Source organism: Simochromis diagramma, unplaced genomic scaffold, assembly GCF_900408965.1.
Source record: "Simochromis diagramma unplaced genomic scaffold, fSimDia1.1 OVJJ01000590.1, whole genome shotgun sequence".
NCBI lineage: Eukaryota > Metazoa > Chordata > Actinopteri > Cichliformes > Cichlidae > Simochromis > Simochromis diagramma.
In genome coordinates, this window is record NW_024387057.1 from 348,813 (window position 1) to 372,404 (window position 23,592).

The window sequence follows — 23,592 nt, forward strand, 5'->3', positions numbered from 1 at the left end:
TTCAACTCAAGCTGCAAAAACGAAGACATGAGAACGCTTCCTCACATATGTTTTTAATTCTTCTCACACACTCATCGCCAACATGTACATTTACATTTTCAACACAGAAGTAGGCTTGAGACTTGAGTCTCAGCACAGAAGGTAAAATGCATCTTAAATTAGAGACAGATTTAAAAAATGGCATTCTTATTACAGTGTATGTGGTTATTATAACATATTGCAAGTAGGGAACTTTCATATCACCTTAGCTATTTGCACATACAACAAAAATAGTTCGACCACACTGAAGGTCTGTTTTTGGTCTAAATGCAAGCAAGAAGCGCAGCTGCAGCACATCAGGGAAGGAAAGTCGGCGCTGCGGTGCTTTAAGTAACACAGATCAAGCTTCAAACTTTGTGTTACACCTGGCACAGTTTGCATTGTCGTGTCACATAAAGTTGCAGCATTTTGTTTCGGAGTTGAAAAAGTTTCCAGGCCTGCATCATAAAAACTGATGGAAATGCCACGATCGAAGGTGTTCACATTAAAAGCATCCTTTGAAATTATTTTGTGTACATTTATAGATAGATAGACATAAATGAGGCCTTAATTAAAAATTCAAACATTAGTCAGTGGTTATTTTTATTTACTAAGAAACAATCTACAGACTGTTATGACACTGGTGTAAATGCACAATCAGGCACAAAACACATCATTGTACTTGTAAAGACATCCAAGAAACCCTGCTCCTCTTACAGTTTAAGACAAATCTCTACAACACTGGTTTCTAACACTTATCATCCTCTTGTGTGACTGAGACTCCTGAGGAATAAATATCTAAAGCACCAGTACAGACATATACCACTAACAAACTGGTTTTCAAACAAGCCATCAGCCGGATGTGTTTGGTTTTAGGCAGTGTACTGTATGTAAGGAGAAGGCAGTGGGGATGCCCTGAGACACTAGTGTAAAACTAGAAGGCTGTGGATACAGGAGTGAGTGTTTATGTGCGTGGGAGTGTTGTTACCAGAATGTACAGGACAATCATAACATAACCAGACAGCATGTAATGAGTTCATTCAGGGGTGCGTGTTCAGATTTTGCTGGTATCAGTCGTAATATTGCACTAAAATGTCGTCTACTTCATTACTTTATTCGAAAATATCATTTTGTTGTAAAGCTGTTGTGCTTATGCCTTACATAAAGCATAAAACTGATTTCAACAAAGCTACAAAGTAAAGCTACAAAAACATTTTCATGGTCATGAGGTCATGAAACACTTAAACGCAGGCGTTCACACGAGCACGCGAGCAAAGCATGGAGAAAACGAGCGCGACTCACCCGCGGGCTCCTTTCAGCCCGTGCTGCTGTGTAGTGTGGGTTTTTTTTGGGGGGGGGGGGGTTTGCTTCGTTTTCTTTTGATAAAAGAAAAGAAAAAGTCCCCACATCCGTCAAAACGCAGCTGGAATGGCACACGAGCACAGGAGTATATTCTAATTAAGGCAATTAAGAAAAAAACCTGTGCACCACTAATACAATACAGGTGTCCCACATTCACACTTCGAAGAATACAAAAAGAGCTGACTTGAATACGGTGTTAGAAAACACTAAAATTAATATATTAATAGTACTAGAAAAACTTAAGCAATTATCACAATTACAAAATAAATGAATGAGAAATGTTTCAGAATTAAAGTTAAACACAAAAACGGTATTAGTGTACATCACAACATGAAATGACTTGATCTGAATCGGATTTTCACAATCAAAATGCAGCTCGGGTGTGCTGAACACATGAAAACACAGATTAACAACATCAAAAAAACTAAGAACAAAAAAAAGCGTTGAAGTCATCACAGTCAGTCTTGTGATAGAAATAAAAAAAACGTATAAAAAAAGTCGCTCTTACAGCGAGAGTTTGCAGATAGTGAATAAAGGGCAGGGCGATGATGATGATGATGATGATGAAATGGAAGGTGCTAACCTTGCTGTTTATTGCACTTTTGATGGACCCCAGACAGGAAGGTTTGAGGCCAGATTACTTAATTTGACATCAAATAAAAGACTAGGCGTGGGGGCACGTGTATAGATGTGTGTTTTCATGTGTGTGCGTGTGCACCCACGTGGGTGTCTGAATATGTTTGGTGAGCAGGTGAGATATGAAAAGTTGCACTTCAACAGTCTGCTGATTTGCGGTTGTCTCTGTCCTCCTTCGACAGAGGAGCCCTGGCCTCCTTCATTTCCTCGCCTTCCTCGCCGCTCCCGCTGCTGCTGCTGTCGCTTTCGGCAGGATAAACAACCATACAGAACTTCTGGCACACGTATGTCATTTTATCTGAGAGAAGAGAGCAAAAAAAAAAAGGAGTGAGGACAGATTGAGGTGCAAGCTGTCTGACTACATGATGCAGTTATTAAACAGCATAAAGAAAAACAACTGCTATTACTTGTAGTTATAACATTTTATAACATTGCGGTCATGGAGTGGACGTCCTAACAAATTCACATCAAAGTCAACTACAAACAACCCAAGAGCTACATCTCATGACACGAAGTTCCACTGGTCATGATTGCTTCTGTAAATATATAATTATTTTAAAGCATGTTGTGTCTAAATGAAGTACGGTGTCAAAGAACACTTCTGACTTATAAAATAGTTCCTAAACAAGAATGAATTTGCATTTTCTGAACATTGAATCATTAAGTTAATGAGAGGAAAAATATTGGGCTGATTTATGGGGACATACCAACAAAAGCGTCAAAGCACTGTGGCTTGTTGTCCCAGTATACTCCCAGGAAATAGACTGGGACACCGGTGAGCATGATGGCAAGGCCGATGCCGCACACCACGGGCTCAGAGTAGAGGGAGAAGATGAGCAGGAAGGCCCAGAAGAGGAGGTAAATTACCGGCCATATCAGGCTGATCTGAGAGGAGAGAGAGGAAAACAGATTTTTATAACGTAGAAAGAACAATTTTTTAAACCACTTTTTAATCATTCATTTAACTCAAATTAAAAGCTATTCCCATTAAAGCTGAACTAGATGGACATTTACATTGTTTAAATAAGCAAAGTGCAAAATATATTGAGTACAAAGCTAAACCAAAGCACCACATGAACAGACCTTGATTGGCCGGTGCATGTCGGGCTGTTTAATACGCAGAACAATCTGCCCGGCGACAGTAACTCCGTAGAAGAGGTAGTTGATGAAGCCCACGTAGTTGATGAGGGTGTACATGTCACTGGTGCACAGCATGAGGAGGGTGGACAGGCACTGAGGAATGAGAAAGGTTTGTTGTGTTTAACCGAGTGTGGTCAATGGAGACAGGAGAACTTGTGTATGTGGTAGAGGTAATATGGAGGAGTGTAACAGGGAGAGCAGTACTCACTGTGAAGAGCAGGGCAGGGATGGGAGTGCAGCGTTTCACATGAATCATGGCCAGCAGACTGGGGAGGTGGCCCTCTCTGGCTCCAGCGAAGAACAGTCTGCAAAGGGAGAAGGACAGAAACACAACGAACAATGTTAGCACGAGGGAGAAGCCAAACATTATGAAGAAAGCAAGAAAGACTGGAGGGAGTCTGGGTGCTCAGTATTACGACTGTGATGAATTTAGTGGACATAAAAGCAGGTTAAAGCTCATTTCGACCTCTCCAAAAACGCTGCCTGCCCCAACCCAAGTGCCCTAGTTGACTTCTCTGTCTGCCACATTTTACATTTGGTTATGAAGAACAGACTTTAAATTTGAGGACTACTGAGACAATCCATGCAAAATGTGTCATGTTAGAGCAGTTCATAGTAAAGCTTTGGCCTTGATGTCAAACACTGACTTCACATAGTACGTAGTCTGTTGATACAAGTCAGTCTAGTCCAACTAACCGTGAAGATGTGAAGAGGGAACCGTTGACTCCTCCGAAGGTGGAGAGAGCCACAGAGATGGGCATGATCCACGCCATGACTCCGAGCAGCTTCTCACCAAAAGTCTGGGATGGAGAAAGGGTTGGATAATAAACAGACATAAAGGCACATAAGTATGTGTTTTAATTGGAGATAGAAATAGATGATGTACACACAGAAGACCTATATAGACGCAAAACCCACTTCAACACCACCTCTCATGTTCATTTACTTTAAACTGGAGCTGGACTGCTTAACATGTACTCATAGATTACATTCAAGTTTTGTCACATGCTAATTAACCCTACAACCGAATCATACACTACTTTTTTTAGAGGATCATCAGGGGGTCCTTTTGTCCTTTTGTCCCTCTGTGGGGGGAAACTCCCACTAGGTTTATATCTGGGACTCTCCACCATTTGACCTTAGAACTGAAGAAGCTTCTCGGATGAGAGGTGAAACGTCTTCAAGTAACTTAAAGAAGTCCAGACGCTTTTCTTTACAAGCTCCTTTGAATACACTACTTTTTATATCTTATAGCTTGCTGGTGTCAAACATAAGGCCCATGGGCCTGAAACGACCAATCAAAGATTCCAATCTGGCCCACTGGGCAGCTTGAAAAATGTGAACGAGGGCACTGATAAAGACCTCCCTCATGGACATCCATACTATGCCAAAGTAATAAACAAACAAATCACAGAAAAGTTCCTGTTTGTTTTTTGTTTTTTTAATCTAACACACTGTTACTGACTTGAGAGCTTTAAAAGAAGGCAACAGGACTTCTCTGACTTTGTGAAGATGTTTCTCCTCTCATACAAAGATGTTTTCATTTCTAAAACAACTAGCAGAGAGTCCCAGGTAATAAACTCACCCACCATAATGTCTCCAACAGCCCTGGTGATGACTCACGACCACCTCTAAAGGGATGGTTACCCTACTAGGTGTATATTATCTTGGACCTTGGACCAGTTGTTTGAGAACTGAAGCCTCTTGGATGAGAGGCAAAACATCTTCAAAAAACCACATCCAGCTCCCTTCTTTTCAAGCTCTCAAGGCTACCTTGACCTAGATGCCTGAGATCCTACACCAGGGGTAGGAACTCCAGGCCTCAAGGGCTGGTGTCCTGCAGGTTTTCCATTTCACCCTGGGTCAACACACCCGAATCAAATGACTAGTTAATCACCAGGCCTCTGGAGAACTTCAAGACATGTTCAGGAGGTCATTTAGCCTTTACATCAGCTGTGTTGGATCAAGGACACATCTAAAGTTCCCCACCCCTGTCCTACACAGTCATAGTATTATTGCCCATGCATTTACCAACAACAACCATTAGAGGGTGTCATTCATTTGAAATAACAAGGTGTGTCTGAATGAAGTGACATGACCACCACAGCTACTCACCACAGCAACAGCATTTGAGGCAAGCAGCTCCTGAGGACTCATGGCTGTGACATAGGCGATGTTGGCAAAGACGTAAACGAAGGTCACGACAGGGATGGAGATGAAGATGGCGCGAGGAAGGTTCCTGAAGACAATACAGCACAATACTTCACTTATGAACTGAGAGAAAAGCAAAAGATTTAAGGAAGGAAATTAAAAAGGATGTTTTACAGGTGGGGTATTAACGGATAAGAAAGGTTACCAAAGAATAGGAAATGAGGAAATAAGTCACTACTTTTTTATTTCTACATCTGTGACCAGACACTGGGAATGTCAGGGGGAATTTTTCCATTGTTAAGTTACATAAATTTCAGAGAGCTTTAGCAAAAAGGATCAGGGATTAAACATAAGCTTTGTTGGTATGTGACTGCTAATTACTCAAACAGTCACAAGCATCTTGTAAATCAGTTATATTCCTGTGGCAGTGTGGCATTTAATCTTGTGGGAATGTGGTTTTCTACACACAGCAGCTTCATATTTATATATGTATATGAGAGGCAGCGTAAAGTGTCTTACACATAAGGATCCACCAGCTCCTCTGTGACATAGTTGAGGAAGTTCCACCCGCCATAGGCAAAGGAGCCTTGTAGGAAAGCTAAGGCTATTAAACCTACATTGTAGTCCTGGAAGGGCTCAAAGGCGTTGGCAGGCTCCAGCCAGTAGTACTCTCCTACAGGTAGAGGAGAAAATCTTCAGCTTGGCACAAACACAATGGAACATTTACAACGATAGCACAAACTTTTCCAATTTTCTAGTCATAGTAAATAACAAAAAACAAAAAGCAGTTTATTTTATGGTTCTCTGTGTCCATTTCTTAAATCTGCATGACCTTCCCAAATTAAGCGGGCCTGTTCCCAATCATTTATCTCTGGTTTGATAACTTGTTTTGCTGCCGGGGTAAACAGCCTGGTTTCCTCTGAGGTCTGGCCATGCTGTAGGGAGCCCAGCTGAAAACTATCAGCTAATGAAATCAGCGTGTATAAAACAAGTTGTAAAAGGTATTTTATTAAATCCTTGTAAAGTGACTTTGCAGAATGTGTACTGCTTTTCCTCATTCTTTCTTTTTTATTCTTTTAAATCCCCTATTGAGGCTTGTTTTTTTTTTAAAGATATGTCTACCACTCTCTCTATTGCATACAGTTCCTCAGATATGAGCTAAATTCCTCCCATCAAATCAGCCTTTGAACTCTTCATTATCTCCAGACAATTGTGCAGAAATCCCTGTTTTGCCCTTACAATAACTCTTCCTCAGCCATGTTTGTGCTGTAAACCCTCACAAGCCTGCTGATATTAGCAAAAGGGCCCCAGCAACTCGCTGACCCCTGATGTGAAGCCTTTACTGTCCCGACACACTGAGCGCGTCCCCACTGACCCTAAGTCTGTGTCTGTAAGAAATGGCGAAACCATTGTGAGCGATGCACATATGAATGCACATATGGCAGCGGTGAGCTTACCCTTGCAGACCTGCACGACTCCCATGATGATGATGAGTACCAGCGCCAGCAGCTTGCCGGCAGTGAACATGTCCTGCACTCTGGTGGCCCACCTCACGCTGGAGCAATTCACCCATGTCAGCAGCACTAATAAGAGAGAAGCACACAGTTATAAATCAAGGACAGCATTAATTCAGCCAATACTCAAAATCAAGCTCAGTTGCAAGCTGTCGCTGATCTCAGTGCCAGCTCGCAGCAGCTGACGGCTCAGCAGATATCATTCTCTGTGACCAACTCGTTAAACTGTGCTATTTAGGCTGCTTCTGCCTTCTTTTATTTAATATGAATATGCAAGCCACTTTGCAACCCGACTCCACCCCAGCTCCGTCTTATCAAGAGGTTTCAGAGAATTTAGCCTTTAGTGGCTACGTCTTAACTGCGAAACCCAGGAAAACCAACCCTGTAACCTACAATGTAACCTGACCTGCACCTACCTAAAAATGTAACTACACGTCGAGTCGGTGCAGTCAGCAACTACTGCGATTGGCCAATTACACCTGTGCCATGTTTCGGGCTACTTTTTCGCAGCAGTGTATGAATGAGAATAACAATATCGCCTAAAAATCGTATCATAGTTAGGAGCAATAATCATAGCACAAATGTAAGGACAAATGTCAGTGAAGTCCTGGAGGGCAATTGCTGAAACTAAACTCAGCACTGATGTAAGGGAAAGAACTAGAGGGACAAAAATGTTTTGTACCCAAAAAAAACAACTGACCACAACAAAGAGCAAAGACCCAGGAGGGAAAAAGTCCCAGCATTTTGTTTGTTTCTATCAGCTGGCACCACATGAAACACACTGGGACAAGGACCACAAGGTATTTAACATAATTCACCGCATACCAGCGTAAATATCGGCAATGACGTTGACAGCTTACGTAGGTTATGTGGTAGCCTCAACAGCGATTCCTAAATCAGGCGTTAGCCAAGAGCATATCTACCATCATTAATGGATGCTCTGGTCTGAGGTCTTGCTGCTGCCCTCTCTGCTTTCAGCTTTGCAAGCATAAAACAACAGAACCACACCACCAACAAAAACTACAACAGATGGACAGAATGACCTTCTTGTGGTCCTGACTGGACTTGTTTTACTTCACTTTGCTCCAATTTTTCAACCGAATCCTTCAATATCATTGACTTCAGATTGTCACGTATGATCGGACACTCCTACTGTTATTACCGGACATATACGAAATTTGCACTGTGAAACAGTCAGACCATGTATAGATTGTGTAAAAGTATTCTGCTGAGCATGCTTGTGTCGACTTATCTTTGGAGTCGGGTGTTTATGAGCTGAAGTAATAGTAACTGAATAAAATTTGTTGATCAGTAACACTGAAGGCTGTGCTGGTTTATGCATTAATTGCTTTATCACTTCATTCACTCAAAGGCACTGTCACTGCATTGTTTGCAGCCCTCATAATTTTGCCCAACAGGCAAAGGAGATATGAGATCTCTCATATCAGGTCAGTGAATTAGATTAAAGCCGCACATGTAGGACAGCAGCAACCTTTGACTCCCTTGCTGCATCATCACATTCACCCATTATCGTCGTGTGCCTCATCTGCAGTTTCCCTTTAAAAGGAAGCAATTAGTTGCTACAACACGAGTGGCAATTTATGAATAATGCAATGTGTGAATGCACTTTGGAGTACTTCTATGCTTGCATGTTTATATAGAGCAACATTACATGTGTTTGCTACTTTTTGAAAGTTTGTGGACTTGCTCCTGTCGATGTATTTACTAGAGAGCTTCATATCAGGGTTGATGTGATGAAGCCAGATAAGCGCGGCCTCGAGAAATTACTCGACATGTTAAAGTTTGGTAGGGATGTTTTTCTAACTGTCTGGTCCTTTCAGAGCTCTCTAATCCTGCTCATCTAGCATTTAGCAGAATTTTTTTTTTTTTTAGAAAGTCCTAAAATGTATTTAGAAAAGCTTTTGACCTCATGGGAAAGTTAACACATACAAGAGATAATGGATTTGATCTGTACTGCTGAGCACAACAAGCCAGTGGGTTCAGGCCAATAGGGTGCCATCAAAGAATAAGCTTGTTTGACTTTGTGGGATTAAGTTCATCACATTAAATAACTCTGAGCGGAGCTGCCACTGCGGGGAACAAAGCCAGGTGCACGTGAACGGACATGCATGATATTAACATACTGCAGGTGTGTGCTCGATGCAGACAAAGAGGGGCACATGATGGGCTTTGCAGATCGGACATAGTTGTGGTGGAGCTACGCAGAAATGTGTGCATCTCCTGCTGCTACTTCCTCCACACAAAAGCAGGAAACAAAAGACATGCAGATTAGTTCAAGACTGATTCTTATGTAACTCTCATTAACTACATATTAAATCCCCAAACTGATCTGGTGGTAAACAACTGTTTTAAGAGCCAGATGATGTTTCCCACTGCTCTGCATTTCAGTTACAGCATAAACATTCCCTCCTGCTCTGCTGCTGACTGGCAGATTGTGGACAAACACCTGAAGGCACCATTGGAACTTGGAGCTGCTGAGCTTTTTCTAAGCACAGCATACAAAATGAAGACATTATTTGCTCCGTGCGCATGTGTGTGTGTATAGGAAAATGTCCTGAATTAACCATGAGCCTGTAGGAAAACATTGGAGAATTATGACCTTGCACGGAGCCATCTGTAGGAAGAGGCAGACCTCACGAAGAATCCCCCTGCATGTCTTTGAAATGGTACACCATTTAAAAAATAAAAGCCTGTCATGCAGCATGACGCTGTCAAACTGCCCAGTGACTGGTACTGTCTGGTTTGCCTGTCACCTAATCCGGAAATAAATAAGTAAGGCAATATCCTGCAAACTATTACATACCATTCTGCAAAGGCCATGTTTAGGAAATCACAGGTACGTCTAAACACAGACCCAAATAAACAAGTGCTGAGATCCACAAATTAGGAAATGAGCAGGTGACCTTTAACCAACTTTTCTCTGAGCAACAAATCATCAGCAAGCTTTTTTCCCCCTTAAAAGCTGCCTGGCAACATCTGTCTAATCGACTCAAGAAAGAAGAAAATCTAGAATTACGCAATAAAGCATGTGCTAGCAGTTCTTGGTAGAGCTAAGCACATTTGGCTTCAAGGCATTTGTATTAACCTGCCTTTTTTTGGATTAAAAAAAGGCAGGTTAATACAGGTCAATGTGTCAGAAACACAAAAAGCAAAGTATTCAGACAGAAACAGAAAAACTAAACAATATCAAAGAAGCTGTTTCCTGCCTGCTTCGTCAGCACCAAGATACTTGTTGTATATCTTGTCAATGACCATGATGGTTATCAAGTTTGATCCCTTTCAGCCCTTTCAGAGGCGTATTTACAGGCTTTCCCGCATTAAGCTGCAAGTGTTTCCAACCAGAAGTGTGCCATGTAGCTATTTTGTTGTTGTAACAGGGCTTCTTCTGCCAATTTCAAATGACATTTCTTCAAATGTAAGCAAGCAATTATTGCTTTCCACCCATTTGGTGCCAAATAACTCAGAGCATAAGGCTGCTTATTCTGCCAGCTTAGTAAAGTAGCAGTAGTGTTTTTGGCTATGGTCATTAGCAGCAATCAATTGATTAACTACATTTAAATGTCTTTTCATGCATTCTCATGCAAGTCTTTGGAAAGTGAGCTTTCAGCATCATTAAGCCAAACAGGACAGCGAGCTGAGCTCATCATGGGAAGCAAATCAAAATATACAATACTCCGCAAAAAGTTTCACTCTCCCTTGAAAAACTTACAAAGTGAAACTTTGTATTTGCCATTTTTAATTATGCATGTTTTATACGCTTTAGCATGCAGACTGAAGCAGGGATCAAACCACCGGCCTTTTGATTAGAAATGCTGCAGTCATCCACTCACTTTCAGGATCTAAATCCAACCATTTTTTGAGTGTAAAGGTAAAAAGTGATGGAGGGCGAAAAAGAAAGAAAGTTTAAAAACAACAAGAGTTGGATTTAGTAGGGAGATGCAGGAAACATCTGAGAGAGCTGCAGTATACAAGATGAGTGAGTGAGAATGCCTCGAGGAAGGAACTAGTGTGCAGTTTAACTCAGAGAGAGATATTTTAAATCAATCTGCATCCAGAAAACACCACACTGAACACAACTGTTGTCCTCCTGAGAGCTGAAAGCACTTTGCAGTACCTTAGAAGAGATGACCTAAAAATATTGTTGCTCTCATTATTCCCCAGTACATTTCATTAGAGTTGCAGGGGTTAGACCACAGCTCCCAATAAAAACAATGTATACATGAAACGCACGAATCGCCGCCAGGTAACACAAACAGTGCACGTATTCTTCTCCAGGCTTCACGACCGTCTCTTTTTGTGTCTCAAGGCTCCCTGAAGTATTTGTCTAGTGTGTGTGAACTTTGTCAAAGTACTCAAATCTACCACAGTCATGTTGGCGCCAACACATTTCTCCATTTGTCTCCACACATTTACTCCTCACGGCTAAACTCTGCCAGCTCCCTGTGCACTTCCTCTCTCACATGACCTCTAACTGAGGGTTAAAAAACACAAGTGCTTCATAAAACAGGGGAAAACTGGGATAGAAGGCATAAACTGGATAAACAAAGTCATAACTCAACCAGTCAGTGAATTATAAATAGGTTGGATGTGATTACGTCAACAAAGCAACAGTTGCTGCATTGGAAAATGTGCTTGAAAGGACTTTCAAATGTTGAACTCCACAACATCTAAATGCTGTTATTAGACTCATTTGTTAAAGCTGCATGAAGCAGATATTTGCTCTAAGCCCCTCCCACAAGAGAAGTGAACTAGGCCTTAAAATAGGTGAAACATGTCTCCCAAACCCTCGATTGTACTCGATTGTTGCCGACACGGAGCGCCGGAGACAAGACGATCAAGTCATCGTTCCAAGTCCGCTGTAAGGTCAAGTCTCCACGTAAGACTCGGAGCAATCACACAACCACAGGGTCTCCATAGAGCCTTCTGCTCATTATCCGATGATGACATTTACACCACTCGGAGACCCCGAGAAAAATAGGATGGCAATGCGTCAAGGAAACTATAACCAATACTTAAAGCCAAATTTAAACCCCCACTCTAAGCAGCTCAGAAAGACTTCTTTGCGTTTCTTGAAGAACTCCAGACAGTTGGTGTCGACACCAATGGGCTGACGACACCAACTGTCTGCCATCTATAATCCAGTTATGAGATCCAACACCCGTTTTCACACCGTGTGATTAGGCAGAGGATCAATAGGGACTCCACGACCCTCTTATGGACACACCCAATAGGTCTTAAAAAATCTGGGACTCTCCACCAATTGCTCTTAAAACTGAAGAAGCTTCTCGGATGAGAGCTGAAACGTCTTCAAGAAACGTAAAGAAGTCCAGACGCTTTTCTTTCCAAGCTCCTTAGACTACGATGACCTGGATGACTGAGAACCTTCACAGACATCACTGCTTAAATGTTTTTGTGTTTCACAAATTATTATGTAACCTTTAGAAGTCAGTGCCTTCAGGAGTTTAGCATTAACGCCATTAAATTCAGTCAGAGTTTGTAGTTCAGTTTATCTTAGTTGTTGGAAGTCTGTCCTCCATGACGTGGAAAACACACCTCTGGGTTGTGGTTCATTTGTGTCTGGGTGTGTGCACACGAGTTAGATGTGATGTGCTACTCACAAAGACAAACGGCAGCCAGCACACGCAAGCCATTTTCTGGTGGAAAGCAGGTGGGGAACAGAGGCTGCAGGACATAGTTGGAGAACGTCAGCGCGATCACAGCCTGGTTGGTCGGGTAGATGACAAGCACAGCGATCCACAACCGCAGGAACCTGCGCAAAAAGAAGGGATAGTTATGAAAGAACTTTAACTGAGTATTAATGGACTACGCGAACAAAAATAACAAGTCAATAAAACAGTTCATATGTTCATGGTTTATTAAGCTTGTAACAGTCAATGATTAGTGAATCATTTATGAAAGTACCAGTGCCTATTTCACTTTCTCCACATTACATTAATTTAATAGTTTGTACTAGGAAAAGAAGCTACACAATAGTGTCACCTTTGGGTTCTGAGGAGCCATGAATGGCTTCAGTTGCTATACTCAGCTAACACTAAAAAAACAAATGACCCAGTTACTGAATAGAACCACTTCCTTGCATCACTCAGAACAAAGCAAAGAGAGGAAATCTCATGCTGCTTGTGACTAAAATAGTAACATTTTTTTGCAGCTACTTTGATGTTAGGTTACCGGCACATTGCCCCGTTATTTTCCTGTGTTTGTGCAGGGAAACGACATTTAGTTTAACCCAGACCACTAACATTTCTGCCTGGCAACAGTTTAAAATGGGGTGACTCATCCAGTCTTTTAACCTGCCAAAGTAGCAGTAGTCATGGAGAAACGCAACAGTGAAACAATACACCAACACGCCGCATGTTACTCATTGTCTGCTTTAATATCACATCAGCCCATTGTTTTTTGTTACATTTTTTATTGTGTTTACTCACATTGATGTATTTTGTAATTTTCACCTCGTTTTCATCTTACATGATTTGTTTAGATAGACATGCCTGACAATACTTATCTCACTCGCCTCAGCATGATAACAAAAACATGCAAACAGGCAGATATCAGCAATAGTGGAATAAAATGAATATCGGGCTGATGACACGAGATTTAGCAGAGCTCAGGGGCTTAACGGAGTGACAGGTACAACCGTACACGTGATATCTCCATTAAATTCTCTGGAAGCTTAAAAAGGGATCATTACACTCGAGTGCATTAATGGGATGGCGGCTCGCTGGAATTTGTGAGTGTTTGTTAAAAAACGTCCACACCCGTGTTTGAAAGTCACTCTCGAATAACTCCCCTTTCACACTGCTCGCTTCACTTTTAGCATTTTTAAAACTCAAATTCAGTATATTTCAGGTAAATGTTGTATTTTTTTTACTTTACTAAAAGGATCTAAAACCTACATTTATTACTGTTAAATACAGTAAAAAAATAATGTGTTGGGTTTAATGTGTAAATATATGATAAACTAAGGTGACAACGATGAAACAAGCTAATCTACCATTACACTTTGAAGCACACCAAGCTAGCTGCAATATTTTAATGTTAATTAATGTATAAATTATCTATAATATTATAAAATGGACTTGTTGAATATTAGGTTGTTAATAAATTATGAAAAGAACAATCTGTAAGTTATTTAGCACTAAGTAGTATTTAAATATATCAGTGTATAAAGTTTGTGGATGCAGCTAGAAAACAATGTCAGATTCTGTTAGCTCATAAGTTAGCATTGCACCTAAAAACTAAAATGCTAACATTAATGCCTTTCTTCTGCACTGAGTCTATGTAGAGTCTTTGACCTAGACTACACAAGTGGCTGACACTGTTGCTAGTGTTCAGTCGACTTTGTTTTAAACCTACACATTAGGTACGTCATAACTTCAAGCCCTTTGGAAATCCTACACCGTAATCTGACGTGCACCTTCCTAGAAATGTAACCATACATCGCCCTCGACAGCTACAGATGCAGCTGTCGGCGTCACCCACTTGTCGAGGCTACAACATGGCCTGCAGTTACATTTCTAAGTAAATGCACGTCAGTTTACGGTGTCGGGCACAGCAAAGTTACGGTGTAGAGTTTCAGAAGGGTTTGCAGTTAGGATGATGGAATGTAATGAGAAATTTGTGAATCATTTGTTTCCATTTAACTTCCACTTAAACCACTGAAACCAGCTACACCTACAATATTCCGTGTAGGGGACATTACAGGTGTTACGTAACCCTCGTCAGTTTGATACAACAAAGGCCCTTTGTGCATGAAGCGCTGTCCATTCAAGTGTTTGACGATACAATTTTCAAATTCTTTCTTCTGCGAGCTCGCCTTCGCACAGCTGCGAAGGTGATGTAAGTACACCCACCATTCCAGTTAGTGACTTATAAGCACGCCCCCATATACACAGATGGGGACAAAGGGAGCAGCAAAACAAAAACAAACATCCCTTGAACATGGATTTATTTATGCTATACCCAGGGCACATGGAAGCGGTGCGGCCCCAACACTTCAAACTGAGCATGTGAAGCCACAGAGTACAAAGTCTCTGGAGTTAGATGTTCATTGATGTGTATTGATAGTTTGCGCACAAAGAGACACAAACAATCATTGTCTGTTTGGTCTGCTTGAATTCCTCTCCCAGAATATCTTGATAATATGCATCCTTGTGATAGTTGGAAAAAAAAACAACAATGGTCTGGTGTGTGTTTACTTTCTGAGAAAAGGCCTAGTGTGTGTGAAATCTTCGCTAACAAACGATATTGTTTTTGCTAGGAAACTAACTTAGCGTGATTCCCAAGCTCTTGCTGTAAGAAGCCATTTATGGATGAATGGGAGGAGGCCGTGAGCGGAAAGTCAATTCAAAACTTTCCATTAAAGATTGAAAACCCCCACAGTGGCGTGCCATTTGGGTTTCTCTGAGTCACCTGGAAGCTCATTTACTGGCAACTAATATGAGTCAGTTGGGTGAATGTCTGTTTCTAAGATCTGCAGCTGGCTACAAGCTAAAGTCCACCTTTCTACGGTGGACTTTAGATGCAAAAATTTCACAAAATTAACGTCATTGTGGGATTTAGTGTTTTTAATATGTTATATCTGGTTGCTGTGCTTGTACCTCTGGACCTGCTTTGGATCCATACATCTGAGCTCCATCAGCTGGATAATCCACCAGGACTCGTCAAATCCATGTCAAATTAACTTTAGTCGTTTCTGGCCCATTTCAGGCCCTTCTTCTCTTTGTTATGCAGTTAATAACCAGACCTTTTGTGGAATGACTGGGGGCTTCTTAGCCCTCACTGATGTGAGAGTGAATAAAAAAGTCCCAAGAGAGAAGCTGAACTATAAATCATTCCAATTACAAAGATGTAATCCTTTGAAAACACATTTGTTATGGAGAAAATCAGCTTTCAATTAGTAACAAATGGTGTCCTATTTTTTGTACGTCATGGTCTTAACTTTTTCCAGCATAAAGAAGACAGCTGGCGACCCCCCCCCCCCCCCCACCTGTATCCTTAATGTTGAGTTTTGACACCTCAGTATATAATCAATAAAAACATGGTTTCAGGGCCATTAGGATAAGTTTCTGTTTTTTCGAAGGGTGGCCCCAGTAAGCTACTCTGAGGCCTTTTGTTCAATGACCAGGCCAATGATAGAAACTCCTCAGTTAAAATAAACAAAACAGAGTTACCCCTAGTAGACCTCCAATGGGGGAAGAGTTAAAACACAGGTGCTGATTTACCCCTGAAGATGTGTGACATCTATAAAAGAACGAACGACTCACTCACCCTGCCAGCCCGCCGAAGATGTCCTTGACGTAGGAGTAGTCTCCTCCAGACTTGGGGATGGTGACGCCTAGCTCGGCGTAGCACAACGCCCCGATGGCGGTGATGATGCCCGTGATGATCCAGACGATCAAAGCCACGCCCACTGAGCTGGCATTCTCCATCACACCCTTTGGGCTGACGAAGATACCTGAGCCAATAATGTTACCTGGTGGAGGGTGGAGGGAGAGAGAGAGAAAGGGTTCACGTTTCAGAAGTGCTGTCCAAAAGCATTATGGGAAGTAGTTGTCTAGCTTTAGGGCTTGACCCATGTTATTAGAAAACAAAGTGTGGCTATAAGGGCAACTGCTCTACCAATTTATTACTATCTTGTGATTATTATACAAGTGGATGGCTGATCACTGGTGTATGAATTCACCCAGAAGCACCACGGGAAAGACTGAGGAAACAGACATATGACAAACTAGACAGGAAATAAATAGTTAGGTCACGAGTAAAATGGAAAAGATGCTTTAAAAAATAAGAGAGAGAACGAGCAGAGTTTCAACAGCAATGAATCAGTCGAGCTGCCTGGCAAAGTGGGAACCTGCGATATGCTGACTTGGCATAGCTATGAGGAGATGGAAGAGGGCCGAGAGCAGGGTTAACGAGTGCAAAGAGGGAGGAGGACTGAAACGTGGACGCAGAGGGGGGAGAATAATGCCCTGACATATTCAATGAGCGTCAGAGAGCAGTTTGCACAGCAGATGAAAGAGACGGATGGTTGGGTTCAGGTCTAACACGAAAGCGTTCACTCCTCTGATAAGGCTGACGTTGGCGGTCACGAGAACTGATCAAGTTCAGCTCACCGTGGTTTGAAGGCTTGATGCCATCAGCCATGGGGAAAAGTGCCGGGGTCAAAGGTTGGCTGGGTTAAATCACAGTGAGTGCAGTGTTACAGGGTCAGAGAAAAAAGTCAGAGATATGAACGATGCTATCATATTGTGCCTCGAGACATCATCAGGTGGATCCTTTGTGGCCGCTATAACTGCAGATAAAGTGTAGTATTTAAGCTGCTGTCGACTCCTGTTCATACCAAGCTGGGGGATTAGGGCTCTAAGTTGTGAATATTATCAAACTACTTCCATTTTATCTTCCAGGAAATCATGTGGCCTTTTTTAATTTCTTGTGTAATACAGGACTGATTCTTCAGGCCTGTATAAATCTAAATCAAACAATATGTTTTTTTAAAAATCATCCCTTGTTTGCACACTCATACACACACAATGGTGCTCTATTTAAGCGCTTGTGGTACCTCGGCTTTCTAAGATTAGCCTAATCTAAGTCAAAGGCATGTGCACAACTAAAAACATGCACATTGTTTTTTAGCTGTAACAGACTCCATATGGATCGTGTGCGAGTTGGGGGGGGGCAGCCGCTGGCTTACATAACGCTAGTTGCAGCTTAAAGGTAAAAAGGCGACAAACAAACTCTTTCTCCCCTGATTTTGTTGACATCTTTATGACAGAAAGTGCCTCACCTTTAACATCTAGAGGCAGGGGGGGAAAGCAGCCATCTGCTGACTCAGCATTAATGTTGCTTTTCTTGTAAAACGGTCTGGATGGGTGGATTTGCCTGTGCAACATAACGTTTGGTAGACTTTCCAGAGGCTTTTGAGTGTAAAGTGTCTGATTTATGTTGTTTTGAATGTGTTTATGCTCTGAGCTTTAGATAATGGAGACTTTTTTATAGAGGCAATCAAATGTGCACGTGCATGTAGTGCATTCATGTCATGTGCATCATTGCGCACTACGGTGCAAGACTGCTGACTAATGTGGAATCTGCATGTTTCCTGTTCTTACATTTGTTGTTTTACACCCCTTTGTCTCCAAGCAGGCCAAGGGGAAAGAGATTTGGGAGGTTTTTTTTGGTTTTTTAATGTGGAGTTGCTAAACTCTTTGCAATCTCTGACCAGCTGAGTGCTGCATCACCTTTAAGAAGCAGGCGATAAAAAGTCTGAGCTGTCGAATCTCCACAAAGTTGTTCTTTTTTTACATATTCAGGTACATTTTTAACTACAAAATATAAATAATATATTTTTTATTAGATCGTTGTTTCATAAAGGAAGAGGATTGGTTTGTGCCCTCTGAGCATATTTCTGTAAGACTTGGCATCGACAACCAAAATCTAAACAATGCCATGAAAAATAAACACAAAAACACCTGATGCTGGATACAGAAATGAGGCGGTGTTCATGTTAAAACTCCGACTTTAAAACAGATTTAAGATTTTTCTAATCTGGTACAAAACAAGGTCTTAGTCTACATTGCAACAACATATAAACCCATTTAAAAAAATTTCAGGCTTAGTTGTGCATAATTATGGGCGAGGCCACTTTGAGTGACAGGAACATGCTGCTTTGCTGTGTTGAAAGACCTTCTGAGGAGTCTGGTGTTCATCCCCCCCAGTAAGTACATTTTGTTCCAAGGGTGTTTTTGCAAAGTCAGCATCAGTCTTAATGTCACAGCGGATTACAGACGCACGTTGCTCAAGAAAGTGGCTAAGACAACTTTCCACAAGAAAAAAGAAAATGCTAAAATGCTACACTCAACACTTTGAAACCGTAGTTTATAAGCCAATGGTTTCGACATTAACCACTGTTTATATATGCAGTCTTTTACATAGACTGTAGATAAATGATGCCTATGTCCCTCTTTTATATACAGCCTATTGTATAAATTAGCTTGCCTGTGACACCCCTAAAGATACCACTCAACCAAACAGCATCCACAAGTTATAAATGTTAGGCAGCGTGTGTGTGTTTGTGCAGCATTATGATATAACCCAGATGAGCCTTTGCAAAGCTCTGTAGAATTAGTCTTTGTATTTCCCCTCAGCTGCAAATCCCTGTTTAAACAGCTACCAAGCTGAGGCAACCTGCTGCTTGGCCCTCAGCCGGAGCCTCAGACTGTGCATGCGTGCATGCTTTTGAATATGAAAGGAAGGTATTATTACACTGAAGCAATTAATCGGACGTAACTCGCATTAATGGTTTTGATAGCAAGAAGAGGAAAAGAGGAAGCAAAATAAAGGCAGCCTTGTTTGTCTGTTTATCATTAATCCTGCCAATTATTCCTGGATTTAGGCTCTGCAATGTGAGTCAGTTTAAAAAGAAATTAATATTTAATAAAAGTACGATTCATCCAGGAATTTCTTTACATAATACAAAGACTGGAGTGCAGCTCAGGCATGGCTAAGCCAGGCAAGCTAATAAAACAGCATTATCAGGGTGGAGCCAGGAATGGCCAAAAGTTCACTTCTAATCCCAGGCTTTGGACCTTTCTGCAGTTACGTGTCTTCATTTGTGTGTGTGTGTACGTGTATGAGCGATAAATGCCTGAACTGTACAATAGGCCATAAAAACATTTGATGTCCTCGTGTGCTCGACCCTTTTCATGGAAACCCAGCAGGGCATGTTCGTGAACCAAAGGATCAGTCGAGTCACCTGAGCTCACGTCTCCCTCGCACATGACGGCGTGAACTGAAGTGGCATGAATGAGTTACTTGGCCAAGGACAAGAGGGCTGAGCGCCGAGGAGTGTGGACTATGGAGGGCTATAAAAACCTCCCGGCCCTGTGCTGCCCCAACATTTCTTAACGATTGGCAGGTAAATGGAGATTGATAAAGCAAGCAGTTTAGATTATGATGAATGCGGGTGTGTTGAAGGGTGGAGCTGAGCTGGTGGAGTAAGGATGCTGTCAGCATGCGCAGGGATCTCCAGCGTCTGATTTCACAGAGTAACAGTCTCATCTCTCCCTGCCACGTCTTTTTTTTTTTGTACTCCTCTCTTGTTGAAAGCCTCTCGGGATATCAACCCACCCCGCCGTCTCCCCTCTCTTCTCCCGTTGCCGTGGAAACACGTGAATGAGTGACTCATCCCCCGCCCTTCTATTCCTCCTGGCAAGGTCAGCATGAGGACCGCACACTCTGGCAGGACAACCTGTGCCATATTTTACCCCAAAGTTTTTATAGATCAGTTTGTCATGTGATGATGATAATGCATCGAGAGACCCCTGTTGCTGTTAGACAAATGAGGGATGACTTTCACCGCTCGCGTTAACTGAGTCCATCTAATCCATGAGGATAGTGACAGTGCTAGTAGGCTGATTGTGGTCATTTGAATTGAAATGAAAAGCAATTTCTGGTTATTTGGTAACTATTTTGATTGAAAATCAATCAGTCAACATTTAAAACTCTAATGCTAATCAATCACACACCTGATCCTCATCATCATTGCTTCTATCTCTGACCTCGGAAAGCTTCTTCCAAGAGAAGTTTGCATGTTATGTTACGCTGCAGTACATATAGCTTATTTTACAATTTGCCTCGTGTAATATAAAACAGCACTTTGAACGATTCGAAGACTTAAGCCTTTGTCATCATTTCCCTACTCCTCACTCCGTGCAGTTTAGGGGACTGCTAGAGTACTCAATACTTTATTAAACACTCTAAGCATGAACAGTGGGCATTATCACTACAGGAGTCTTAGTCATGGAGTAAAATTTTTGAAAATCCATAATGAAAATATCAAAATGTTACTGATTTGATCTTAAACTTTACAGTCTTGTGGGTCTTTGCACTCAACACGATACTCAAATACACAGCAAAGCAGCTTTCTATTACTACTTTTCCTCAAAAGTGTCACGGTGCAGTATTCAGCTGTAATTACAAAGAATGGTGGATTCCCGTGCAAAGGTTCCTGCATTTTACAGGAGTAAGGAGTCAAATAACTGAACTAAAAGTTAAAGTGGCTGGAGAAATGTCTTTAACCCTTTATCTGATGAACCATATATGGTAAGCGGATTGAAAGAAGTAATATGATCCAGTATCACTGTAGGGTTGAAATTTTGAGCGTGTATTTTGGTGTGTGTGTGTGCATTATAATGGGCTAAAGGTGCATTTTCCAGTCAATCCTAACTAAATTACAGCTGCAGGCTCAGATCAGTCACATGAGCCTAAAAACTGCATGCACCAATCCTCAGAGATGAGTTAAAGTGACAACATCCTGATTGCTGCAGAAAATTGACTACAGAAAAATGATGATAGCTTCAGTGATTAACGACTGCAGGGGCAAAGGGCAGGAGACTGTTACAGGGCAGACTCAATTACAATATAAGTTTAGTTTGTGGTGTCTACCTGTGTTCAGCTGTTTCCAGGTGTCATGTGAGGTTGCTCTGTAGAGAGTGTGTTTGCCTGTTTTAATCATTTTAAGCATGATGGAGACTTAACGCCCTTTTTGATTAACTACTATATTTGTTGGCAATATTTCTGCCTTGCTTTTAGAGTCACACAAATGATCATCATTATCATGAACTTGTAAACTACATTCCTCAAATCTGGAATTTGATCCCAGTGCAGCTTTTTTTTACCCTGCTCATAACTGAAGAGCAGGTGGCTGTATGCTCTGATTTTCTCTGCAGTGCTTAGTCCCGTCCCTGTTTGTCATATTCTCATTTTTACACACTTTTCATACAGTCTCAGACCCTCAGACATTCAACATAAAGATTCGTCGCTGTGCTGTCAGACAACAGCCTGCACCACATGTCATTCCCACGCAACAGCAGTGACACTCACCAATAATAATACCGCAGGCGCTCACCAGCCCGATCTCCTTCTTGAGCGCAACACCTCCTCCTGACTCCTTCACAGCGGCACCATCCTTGGCAGATCCCGCCGTGCTGCTGCGTTGTCTTGGGCCGTCCGTCATCTTATTAGATGGACGATTTTATTTCGTTTTAAATGTCTTTTTTATGCACTTGGTGTTGCCCGTGCGCTGGGAGTGCTTGAGCGCAAGCGTCTTCCTTGTGCGTCTTCCTTGTGCGTACAGGAAACGTGCCCCGCTTATCTGATAAAGGACGTTTATCGTTGCTGCTTTCAGCAACTTGATTAATTTGTCAGATTAAGAAAAAAAAATCTCTATATTAAAAAGCATAAGGTCAGCAAAAAATGTGAAGTGCTTTTTGGAAACCGTGTGCAAAAAGAAATAAAAAAGCGCAGATTCCTGACAGCTAAGTTTCTTCAAGATTTCCGCGCAGCCGACAAACCAAACAAAGTGATCTCGCGCAGTAGAGCCTGACACAAGCAGCGCGTGATGATAAGTCCGTTTATCGAGAGAAAAACGCTTATTCCAGTGTCAGGTAGGTAATAAATACAGTGACACGGTCCTTGTGTCAAACAAAGAGACACTTCGAAACAAAACAAGAAAGAAGAAGAAGCTCTCTCAGTCTTTCCTTGTTCCAGGTGTGAGCCGGAGAGACAAAAACATCCTCTCAGAGAGCTGCTCCAGCAGTGCAGGAAACACTCAGAAGTAGCTCAGCTTTGCCGTAAACACCGACTTGTGAAAACCTTGAACAGAACACTCTGAATTTGAGTAGATACACGTTCTTCATAGCACCGCCCCACTCCCAGCCCCCTGTCTACTTCGAGTCTGTGTTTTTCTTCTCACGACCATGAGCTCGTGCTGCGTTACTCATTCCTCCTTCAATAAACAACTAAAACCGCTTTTTGATTAAGAGAAAAGAAAAGAAAAGCTATATATGTAGATTCAGTCTTCATTGCTTCTGCTCCCTTTGCTCCCCTTCCTCTGTCATACTCTCTCGCTTATTATTCAAGATGCGGTCTAAATTTAGCTCTTTCGCCGAGACGTCACACCTCACGCTGCACGCCACAGCACTGCCGGTGTGTTTTCATCCGTGGGGTTTGTGCAGCTTTACATAGTCACAGACCCCTTTCCCTAAATCGGGGGTGTAACATTTATTTTGATTCTGTGGAGAGAAATTAGTCTGATGATTCACATGAACCAAGATGTACAAGTGTTCACAGGGATTTGTGTGTAAATCTGTGTTTGTGTGTGTGTGTGTTCCAATCCACATACACACATATATTTTACAAATAGATCCGGACCTGAACAAACATATTTTCTTTATTTCTACCTCACCACATATATGGTGTTTTTCCGGGCCAAAGAGTTTCCTGTGTCTGCAGATGTCTAAGAATGTTTGTGACATTTTTTCACTCGCCTATAAATCATCAAATATGCCTAAAATGATCACCTGATACGGGCGAATCACGTTGCACGTGCACGCCAGGCTTGCAGTTTTTACAGTGTCAGTTTCACATGTCAACAAATGCAAATGCGTTTAAGTACAACCGGAAAACTGGCATATCTGACTTCCCGTGTCACTGCCAAAAAACAAAACTCTTTTTTCTTCTAAATAAAGTGGATAACTCGTCATTCCACGACTAAAAATTGAGATTTTTTTTTTTATCATATGTCCCAGTTTTCTTAAACATGTGGCTCCGTGAAGCTGACACCAAATCGTCCCAAATCCTGGAGTGCACGTGCACGGTGATGGTGTGAAGCTACTCTGTGAACGTGAAAAACATGTGACACTGAAATTAAAAATGCTTGTGATCACTGCTTATC

General features: G+C 41.8%; 1 protein-coding gene across 1 annotated transcript; it reads right to left on the reverse strand.

Annotated features, from left to right (window-relative positions):
• Window positions 1-37: 37 nt before the first annotated feature.
• slc7a8a (solute carrier family 7 member 8a) lies at window positions 38-22,719 on the reverse strand. The gene is made up of 11 exons (XM_040045062.1): window positions 21,741-22,719; window positions 16,131-16,335; window positions 12,461-12,612; window positions 6,765-6,890; window positions 5,827-5,980; window positions 5,272-5,395; window positions 3,853-3,956; window positions 3,365-3,461; window positions 3,100-3,249; window positions 2,724-2,901; window positions 38-2,314 (listed from the first exon to the last, which is right to left on the reverse strand). Exons 1-11 carry the CDS (start codon window positions 21,871-21,873, stop codon window positions 2,154-2,156), a joined length of 1,584 nt encoding a protein of 527 aa, XP_039900996.1. The 5' UTR covers window positions 21,874-22,719; the 3' UTR covers window positions 38-2,153.
• Window positions 22,720-23,592: the final 873 nt, after the last annotated feature.

Coding starts and splice junctions, on each gene's coding strand:
- slc7a8a (XM_040045062.1), bottom strand. CDS start 21,873: ATGACGGACGGCCCAAGACAACGCAGCAGCACGGCGGGATCTGCCAAG. Junction 16,336..21,740: donor CGCCTGCGGTATTATTATTG/GTGAGTGTCACT, acceptor ACCCTCCACCAG/GTAACATTATTGGCTCAGGT. Junction 6,891..12,460: donor GCTGGCTGCCGTTTGTCTTT/GTGAGTAGCACA, acceptor CTCTCTTATTAG/TGCTGCTGACATGGGTGAAT.